The sequence below is a fragment of the Elaeis guineensis genome, chromosome 6, assembly GCF_000442705.2.
Source record: "Elaeis guineensis isolate ETL-2024a chromosome 6, EG11, whole genome shotgun sequence".
Taxonomy (NCBI): domain Eukaryota; kingdom Viridiplantae; phylum Streptophyta; class Magnoliopsida; order Arecales; family Arecaceae; genus Elaeis; species Elaeis guineensis.
Genome location: NC_025998.2, coordinates 131,986,259 through 131,996,967, shown reverse-complemented (window position 1 = coordinate 131,996,967; position 10,709 = coordinate 131,986,259). Strand labels below are relative to the sequence as shown.

At 36.3% G+C, this 10,709-nt stretch overlaps 1 protein-coding gene across 1 annotated transcript; it reads left to right on the top strand.

Annotated features, from left to right (window-relative positions):
* Positions 1-5,796: 5,796 nt before the first annotated feature.
* Positions 5,797-9,166, top strand: LOC105046445 (uncharacterized). Its single transcript, XM_010925034.4, has 2 exons — positions 5,797-6,342; positions 8,925-9,166. The coding sequence occupies exons 1-2, from the start codon at positions 5,827-5,829 to the stop codon at positions 8,967-8,969; spliced, it is 561 nt and encodes a 186-aa protein (XP_010923336.1). The 5' UTR covers positions 5,797-5,826; the 3' UTR covers positions 8,970-9,166.
* Positions 9,167-10,709: the final 1,543 nt, after the last annotated feature.

The window sequence follows — 10,709 nt, the reverse complement described above, 5'->3', positions numbered from 1 at the left end:
GAGAGAGAAAGTCAAATTTTAGAGAGAGAAAGATTTAAGAGAGAGATGAGAAAAACTTTCTCTCACATGTATTTATTATTATTATTATTATTATTATTATATATATATTTCTTTTTCTTTTTCTTTTTCTTTTCTTTTTAGAGAGAGAAAATAGAGAGAGAAGAGAGAGAAAGAGGGAGAAAGAGGGGAGAGAGAAAATTTTTCTCTTTTCTTATTATTTTTTTTAATTTTTTTTAATTTTGTATTTTCTTTTCTTTTCTTTTTCTTTTTCCTTTTTCTTTTTCTTTTCCTTTTCTTTTCTTTTTCTTTTTTTTTTTCCTTTTCTTTTCTTTTTCTTTTTCCCCCCATGGCCTTCTTTGGCCGGAACAGGGGAGGACTAGAGGGACGTTGCCCGTGGTCCGGCGGGCTGTGGTGGCACGATCGGTGGTCCGGCAGCGGCGACCGACAGCGATGGAGCCGGAGATGGCCGGCGGCGAGGTTCGGCCAGTGGGAAGTTAGAAAAAAAAAAGGAAAAACAGGGGACCGCCCCTTTCCTTGAATTTTCTCCGGTCATTGGCCGATCACCGGCGGCCATGACCTTCGGGGAAGATAGGTAGAGGGGTGGGGGTCCAAACCTAGGGGTGCGACGCCATGGACGGCGGTGCTGGTGGCCGGAAAAGGGAGGGAGATGGCTCGGCCGAACAGAGCAAAACATGATCTTGGCTCTTTGTGGATTTTCCGACGAACCCGACGGTCGGCGAGGGTGCACGAAGCCATGGGAAGGAGGGGAAGGAAGAGAGGAAGGAGGGCCGGGGCTTACCTTCGACTTCGGTGAGGTTTCCGGCGAGAAATCGCGGCGAGCACAGGTCGAGGGGCCGCGGCTTCAAACGAGAAAATCGGAGAAAAACTCTGACGATCGTCGATGACTGAAGGGTCTACCCAAAGAGGAGAGAGAGGGGTTTCTTATAGGGTTCGTCCTAGGGTCTTTTAATGGCCCTAGGACTCCGATTTTTGATCGGAGAAGAGGAAGACTCCGATCGGGAGTCTTCCTGCTCTGTTTTTTCTTTTTTTTTTTTTTTTTTCTTTCGGGTGGGCTTTGAGCTGGTTTTGGGCCCAATTGGGCCGGGTTATCACATATATAGTATTGCTCATTAAAAATAGGCCCAAATCAAATTTCTAATTTCTGCATCCCTAAAATAGGTTTTAACCAATATATTCTAAGGTTGGTGAAGATTGCCTTCCAACCAATATATTTCAGAGGGAAAAATGAGGATCAGAAGGGAAACTCTAGCTTGTGGTCAATGCATAAAGAGGCTGAGATCACTTGGAAGGACAAGTAGGTGGTGTCCTTTGTTTATTCAAGCATGAGGCGAATAGACTTTTCTTCTGTTCTGCTCCAAACCAAGTCTAAATGTAGAAAAGTTGTAGCGTGGGCGCAAGAAACACCTACTTGCATTTGTCAGAAGGGGGAGGCGAAAGAGACAGGACAGGAGGAGAAAAAATTGAGAGCATGTTTGATTGAAAGAAGTTAAACTCCGAAATATGAGTCACAACACGGGACTCCTATTCCAGGATGAGTCTCATTTTCATTTTAATCCTTATCCTCTATTAGTATTCAAATTCCATTCAAATTTCGAATTTGATTTCATTCATGAACTAAACTCATCAAAATATGGTCATTCTGATCCCCTAATCCATTCTCATTCAGACTCGGACGTGTCTTAAAGATTTGAAAGTAATTTGTCTATATAGCAAGACTAAACCATTGGTCTGGGCCAGTCGCTGGAACCATTGTCCTCATTGTTTGGATCTGGCATGCCAAGATCTCCCATGTATACAATATCAGCGCAAACAATGTATACAATATTTTGCTAAAACGTCTGTGTTTTATAAAGAGTAGTGTAATCTTTACTTGAGTATTAAAAATATCATCTAAATATTTAAAATATTGAAGAACAAGATGGGACGGTGTAAATTTCCAATTTAAGTGGCTCATTGTTGGATTTTGATATACAAATATTTTTAGGTAGATTCATTGTTTTGCGGAAAACAATTCCATGAAGCAGTTATGATTTATGAAGCAAGTAGTGGGCATATCTTATGTGCATCTTGGATCGAGCAGGGATATCAGTTTCTCACGTTGCCAACCAATCTCGGCCCAACCTTGAGCAAGCCAACCATTTATGATGAGTGCAGCCCAATCAGGGGATTACCCAAGCCCATATATCCAAATTATGAGCTGGGTTGGGCCACCTACGGGGTTACGGCTGATGAAATTTCCACTACAAATCCAGTCCATAAATTGTGGTTATACAAAACGGGACTTGCCATGCACACGAGAGAGAACACGGAGCTACGATCTAGGGTAAAAATGATACAGATAATATCCATCCAGATCTATATTTATATCTGAATTAATTCAGATATGGATACAAATTTGAAGATCCAACTAATATTTGTATCCATATTTATATTCGTCAAAGAAAAATGGATATGAATATGGATAGATAATCATTCAATCCATATCTAAATATGAAAATCTACCTATAACTCTATATTATTTTATATAACACCTATTAATTTTTTTTTAAAAAATATAGTCATATAAATATATTATTAATTTGATTTATGATCTATATAATAATATTTTTGATTCTATAGTCATAAAATTTAATTATCTAATTTATATCTGTAATTGTCTCCGTACTTCCAATATCCGAATTGTATCCATATATTTTTAAAATAAATATAAATATAAATTTTTATATTTAAATAATATTTTTATTCATCGGATAAAATCAATATGGATATACATATACTGATATATGATCTAATTTACGATCCCATGGATGGAGATATATAAGTGGAGTCATCCATTTAATCGTGAATTTTGCTTGCTTAAACTCTGGTCCAAAACATCATGAAATTTTTAAAGCCCCACAGGAGCCAGATCCCGACATGAGATCTACGGACCCACAACGAATTAATTTGCCAACTGGGTGAGAACAAATTACCAAACTAAGGATTTAGACTCCGATATAGCACTAATCTTAGTGAGTGGCCAAGCGGGAAAAAAACCAAGATTTCGGAGTTCCGAGACAATTAAGATATTTCGAGATCTGAGCCAAAATTTCCAAGTGAGTTTGCCTAGTATGCTAAATCCGAATATTGTAACTATGAGATCACAAACAATATTTGAGCATTGTTTTCAAGATTTATTAGTTAAAATATTATAATTCAGAAAGTTATAAAAAGATCAAAAAATATTGGTTGATGTGATATATTGTGGTTCGATATCTTGGATTTTATCGATTTGTAATGATGATGATAATAAGATCAAGATTTATATAGATATAATATTAAGATTCTTGATGCCGATACAAAATAAGGTCTTGACTAAAACGAAAACCTTATATCAAATGAAAAGCAATCATCGAGTGTTAGAGCCCCACTGGAAAAAGAATATCTGCGACTAAAGATCATCTTGCTAGTTCAATAGTTCTACTTATATTTTTATCCATGGACTCATATTGGAAAAAAATTTCTTGCAGATACATAAATTTTCTTACCATGCTTCTAGAAATTGAACTGCATTTGTAGAACATCATACAAATGTCCTGATGATAACCTGATTGGCTTGTGTTTGTGTAGTGCATTGTGCTCTCATATTTTATCCACCGCAGTTATTTCTTATGCTTGACTTTCTTTATCAAGACATGAATTGGATTATAGACTTGTGGTTGCATGCATCTTTGACATGACAGGATTTTTTTCTTTTTCTCTTTTTTTTGACAAAAAGGGCCTAAAGGTGATGGAATACACAATTTTCTCACGAGATAGGCCTCCCACGTGCGGTAGAATTTGAATTTAAGCCATGATGAAACCAAAAAGTGATGAAACCAAAAAATTATGATAGTGTTTGACCCAAGGAATCATAATGCATTGCAAAAAATGCCAACGGGAATTATTAGTGTATTCAACAATTTATAATAATAAGAACCAATAATGATCAAAGCAAACTATATCTATCTAATTATTATCTCACTTATTTGTTACATCCCATGGAAGTTTTAGGTACCTATCTATCTTATGGCCTTTTTTTTTTTTTTCTTCTCCTTCTTTACTTTTAGCTTTTGGCAACTGCAATTGTATACTCTATGCAAAATATGGATAACGGTCTAATTCTTATCACTCCCGATGGTGTTTTTATTGATGCTCATTTTCTGGTATAATTCCGATCGATCTTGCAACGATGGAGAGTATATGCCCAAATGGTTCGACTCTTTCATTTGTCTTTTGTATTTAGCCTTGCTATAGCATGTGCTATAGTTTCACTGCTTAATTTTCATATTGATAAAATCAAAAAAAAATTATATATATATATATATATATATATATATATATATATATATATATATATATATATATATATTTAAGTTGATTATGTTAAGAAGCTATTGAATATATATAATCAAGCATTAGATAAAATCAAGTCATGGAGATGACGTATAATCTCAATTGCAAAATGCAAATCATACCATCCATATGCTTAGCCACATAAGAAGCTATACAATTAGCTACACACATCATTGTTTTTTCAATAGAGAATCAATTTGATTTTGTACATAAATATATCTCCTTTTTATATTTATTTGACATGATTGGGAGACCCTGTTTGTTTAAATTATTTAGAATATTGACACTTGTTTACTCATTTCTCATGCCTCATACAGTATTCTGTCATCTATTGACGCAAGATCAAAGTATGTTCTGGTTATAGGCTAATTGTGCTGCTGTTTACGGTCTACATAAAAAAAGAGAGAAACACATGTAATGGTGGAAATTACACGAGGGAAGAACCAAAGTATGTACGGAAACATGTCCATAATATTAATTTTTCTCCTACTTGCGTTTGATGTTAATTAATGTCAGATCATGCTATTATACTACATTGAGCAAAAAGCTTCAATTGGTGACCTGTGTTCATTGAAAATGGCATTCAGCAAAAGATATTTTATTCTTTCTAAATTCTGCTATTCAAATATATAATTTCTTGATAGGTATAATTATTCTTTTCTCTCTGTCAAAAACCAAATGACTACAACCCGATAATGCCAATAGCTATTGACTTTCTTGTGCAGATATGCATTTTATACAATTATCCATCTTGTCTCACACATGCATGATATAAGCTACACTTGCCATTTATTTCAACCGATACTGAAGGGTTAAAAAATTATTATTATTATTTGCTGCAGCTTTCATTAGGCCGGACCTAATTATTTTAAAGAGTTAATCTCCCGATACGATGACGGGTCAATATACCTGGTGACCTCACCGGATCCGAACTCTTTCCCTACCCACCACCTAAATTACCATTTTTTTTAACCTCTTCCATAACTACCAAAAGTCTAAAATAACCATCCGGTGAACAGAACAAAAATTAGCTAATCACACTTTCTGCCCCATCGGCCTTCGCGTTAAAATCCCGTAATTACCTGCTCTAACTTTGTGCACACCAAACCTGACACCTGTCCACCCACGATACTGTTTTCTGTTATAACGTCATACCAGATCCAATCATAGAAAATTCAGGAAAGAGGAAATATCTGTTCCTCCCATTTCCTCTCAAATTCTACATCTACGATGTACCCTCGGCATGCTATCAGCATCAACCGCGGCCTCGAATAAGACGGAATGTAGTCACATCGTTCATCCAATCATGTCCAGCCAAGGGTATCATATCTTTATACAAATGTGATCCGGAGGAACATTGGAAACGATACAACGTTTCCTCTATATATCCGCGGTCCAAAGTGTTGACCCCTCCGATCCTCCCCTTCTTCCATGGCGTCCTTCTCTAACCCTAATCCTAGTCTCCTCCTCTTCTCCCTCCTCCTCCTCCTCATCTCCTGCGGCTGCGCCGCCGCCCTGGAGGCTGCGCCGGCGTCGCCGTCGAACGGGACGACGGTGTACGAACTGCTGCCGCAGTACGGCCTCCCAGCGGGGCTCCTTCCGGACACGGTGAAATCCTTCCAGCTGGCCGACGACGGCAGCTTCGTGGTGGAGCTGGAGGGGTCCTGCTACGTGGAATTCGAATACCTGGTTTACTACGATCCCCGGATCACCGGCGTCGTCAAATATGGCAGCATCGAGGATCTCCAGGGAATCCAGGTGCGCCGCTTCTTCATTTGGTTCGATGTCGAATCCATCAAGGTCGACCTCCCACCCTCCGACTACATCTATTTCGATGTCGGTTGGATCACCAAGAAGCTCACCGTCGGCCAGTTTGAGACGGTCCATTCTTGCGAGGCTAACGTGCTGGCCGACCGCGCCAGGAGGGCCGCCGATAGTTTACTTCAGGTATAAATTTTTCTCCTCCATGTGGCTCGTGTTGTAGAACGGAAAAGAAAATTTGCTGGTAGGTGATGTTACTTGATAATGCTGGTTCTTGCTGATGATTTTTAGGTTTTGGAACCCAAAAATGGGATTCTGTATATAGTATTGATGCTTTCTTGCTTTCATTCTGATAAGGAATGATGGATTTTGTTTAATGTGTGCACTGGCTGTCTAGATTTGGTTTTCTAGATAGATTAAGGAGTGTAAGACAAACCCTCGACAAGGGAGGAAAACTTGTAGGTATTCTTTATTTTTTATTCTTTTTTAGGAAATTAAAACTTTCAGTGTAATTGTTCGAAGGAATTATGCTTATTTTTATTTTCATGGCGGTGCATTTCTACGTTTTGATTAGTTCCTTACCGTGATAGGCATGTGCTTAGCATATGCTGTTGAAGGAATTGGTTAATTTTTGTTTTGCCGGGGGGGTGTTGCGGAACGGTCCAAGAAAAAATAAAGGTTTAAAAGGAGTGGTAATTGCTGTCAAGAAATTCTTATAGGATAGATCTGAACAAAGAAGACTAAATAAGGGCATGGGAAAGGATATTCGTGGGTTTTAATTTCTAGGACCAATGGAGGATGAAGAAAATAGAGTTTTACTGGTGAAAGAAGGTGGTTGGAGGTACTTTTCTTTTCTGCTGATGTCTATAACAGATCTGGTATTGAACTGAATGTAGTATTGGGATAAGGAAACTGTTACGCAAGGGTCATTAATGTTGTAAGGGTGAGGTGTGGTGTTAGTTTTAGGGTTTGGATGCAACGACAAGGAAAGTTTTGGAGGTCGGTTGTTACTGGCTTGAGACTGTAATGGGGAAGGGAAAATCTGTGAAAGGCTTAAGGTAAAAAATGTCTCTGAAATTATTTTGATGATCTCGTTTTCACTTGTGTCAGTCTTTTTTAGTACTTCTTAGATTGAAGGTTGTCACCTGGATGATCATGAGCACAAAATGTGAGCGTATCTAATTCTTCTTAAATTAATCAGGACTTGCAGAAGTAATTATCAGCTGCCTTTTTCCTCACAAACCAAGTAAAAAAAAAAAAAAAATCCTCACCCAAAGATTAAATTATGTACTAAATTACTTGTTTTTGACTAACACTGCAGTACATTGATCACCGGCAAGTTTGAATTAGTATTTCCCACATGGCTTACTCGTTTTGGTTAACTTGATACTTGAACTTCGGTAGAGGGGGCTTGCCTCCTTATTTCCGCCAAAAAGAACTGCATGTTCACATCTTTCCTTTTTCCAAAATTTGCACATCTTGGTTTCATAGAAAACATTGCAAATTGATGATGCATGAAGGAATAATTAATACAGTCTTATTGGGACTAGTCTAGCTATGAGCACTGTACTCTTGTCGTGTTTATCATTATTTCTGGCATCTCAATTACTGCAGCCAGAACATATTGTTGGGGGAGACTTCAATATGCTACATATATGGAAGCATGATGGACATTTCCCCTAAAGATCCTGTGGCTAAGAAACCTTGAAAACATTGTGATGAAGTAAAACTTGTGAAGCATTGAGAACGTAGTTTGTGACATCGTACTTGTATTGTGAGGGTTCGTTGCTTAGTTTCAAAAATGTAAACATAAGGATTGAGCACATTGCACAATATGAAAACTGTTAGCAGAGAGAAAAATTTTTGATCTGTTTAACATAAACTGCATATATTTGGCAAATTCAAAAAATGAAATTGGTTTAGAAATGGTGAATCTAGGAGTTAAGATAAGGTTAAAGAGAGAACTTACATGAGATGGAGTTACCAGAATATGTTAGAGTATACGATGTGGCAAAAACGTGGTCTTGACATCTTTCTTTCATATATGAAGAGTAAACATATTATATTGAATTTGAGATCGAATTGCGACCCTGTTCATACAAAAAAAAAAAAAGAGACCCGCTTATATTCAAATGTTATGCACCAATATATTTCGACCTTGTATTGCTCTATATCGTAGCATAATAATTGAAATTTAAAACAATATGTTGCAAAACCATTTGTATGGACACTGTCTGAATATGCTTCCTGAATAATGTGATAGATGATTTGGAGTTGTAACTGTGCATTAAGACCAGAGAGTTCATAGTATTTGTTCTTTTAAATAGCATAAAAATAATTAGGGCGCAGATGAGATTTTAGAATGCGCAGATGAATATGAAGATTGTAGTGGCCTTTCCTGTATATTTGAATGTCAAAGTCCTTGTCCAATGATACACCCTCTGTTTTGCCTGTTTTATTTCTCTGAAAAGTTTTATCCAGTTTTACAAACTAAAGATGATTGAGAAGACTTCTAGCAGTTTCCTCAGACCCATACATCATGATCTCAAACCATGAAGATATACTCAGACCATTACTTAAAACTTTTTTCATCAAGGGATAGTGTATGATACTGGCAGATGCTATATAAGCAGTTACCGGAATTTGTTTGCTGACTGTTAAATTAAGTGAATGGTTGTAAATTTATAATAAGTGTTAACTTTTTATCTCTCCTAGTTATCATGCAACATGCTCATGTCTGACTCTGTTTGTGAAATTTAATTATGCAGCTCCCAGATCCTACGAGAGATACAAGTATGCTGGTCACAGAATAGATAAATCTTGAGATCAGTCATTGGTAGTTGGTGGTCTGGGGCATCGTATGGATAGCCTTCTCAAGTATTGGGTTCGCTGAAGGAACTTGTACTGTACTGCTATATGTCAAGATTTACAGTCATGGAAACCTTATTGTGGATCAGATATACATAGTAAGAAACTTCAATTATAAGCCAATCTCGTTTGGATAGTTGCATTTGCTGGTTTGCTCTTCCTTCAACCTCAAAGCTTACCATTCATGTGACTTAAATCCAACTATTTTGGAGTAACCTGATTTCATTCTCTTTTTTTTTTTTTTGTTTTCCTTTGGCCTGTGTTAATCAGTTATATGCTGTGATCACGGTAGGCCGTTCTGTGGATTGCCAAATTTCCATATCCAATGGTTAAGAACTTAAGATGACTGAGAACTGGACTATTTAACTTTCCCTGGATGAACCTATGTATCTACTGCTTTGAAGCGTTGGTAAAGCTTTTCGTGATTGGATCTCTTTAATTTCTGACATGTTCTGGTCATGTATATTAGGATTGTGTCAGGCCCTTTTTTGCATGAAATCTGATGGCAATGGATGTATTTGTCCTTGGGTGAAGGGAAGGTTTGTACTGCTTTCTTGTGTTCAATGGTCTACGTAGGTAAGATGACCGTGAAAGAGGAATAATTGTTCAGATATCACTTTCATTCTTATGCCAAGCAGTTGGTATATGCTGAACTCAGAACTAGCAAAACCGGGCACCTTTACGACCGGTCACATTGGTGAACATCAGCTTGTCATATCCCTCTCGAACTAGAGGTCCAAAGGTTAAAGAGTTCCGATAAAAAAAAATATGCATAGTATTATTCTCTTTCATTCTCGGTTTTAGAACATGATTTTGATCTATATATATTTATAGTTAAATGAAACACATCAAACGAATTAATCATCGAACAAATCAATACATATTTTTATATAAATTAATATATAATTTTTAAAATATAAAATTTATAAATATATAATACATAATCGAGTGATACGTGTTAAGTAAATTAGTAATATAATAATTTAATATATATTTTAAAATAAAATAATATATAATTTTTAAAATATCATATTCACTAATATACACTATATATTCAGATGATATATATGCTATGAGGGGGTGTTTGGTTTGAAAAAATGAAGATTTGGAATCAGAATGGATGATTTTCATTTCAACCGTTTAATTGAGAGGAGTTTCATTTCGATTTAAGAGTGGAATGAAAATGGTTCAATCTATATAAAATTTAATCCCTACTCTCCTCTATGGATTCAAATTTTCATTCCAATTTCGATTTCAGTCACGAACCAAACACTTCGAAGAATTTGATCATTTTCATTCCGATTTCAAACCATTTCGATTTCGATTACAAACCCAACATCCCTTAAATTTCTTTGATATGTATTTAGCATTGATTCAATATATATCTTTATATATATATATATATATATATATATATATATATATATATATATATATATATATATATATTATGAAATTTGAGCCGTCTCACTCCAACTTGTATTGATCTAATCCATGAATCTTATGAAATTTGGATCCAACCATCCAAATAAATTCTAGCAAAAATTTAAGTCACTTTGTTGGCCGGCCAAATACAATCTCAAGGATGTGCAATTCGCATACACGACCACGAAGGACACAAATATTGGTGAGGAAACTATCTTTGAATCTCTTAAAAATGGAAGAATCACGAGCTAGAGAGGATC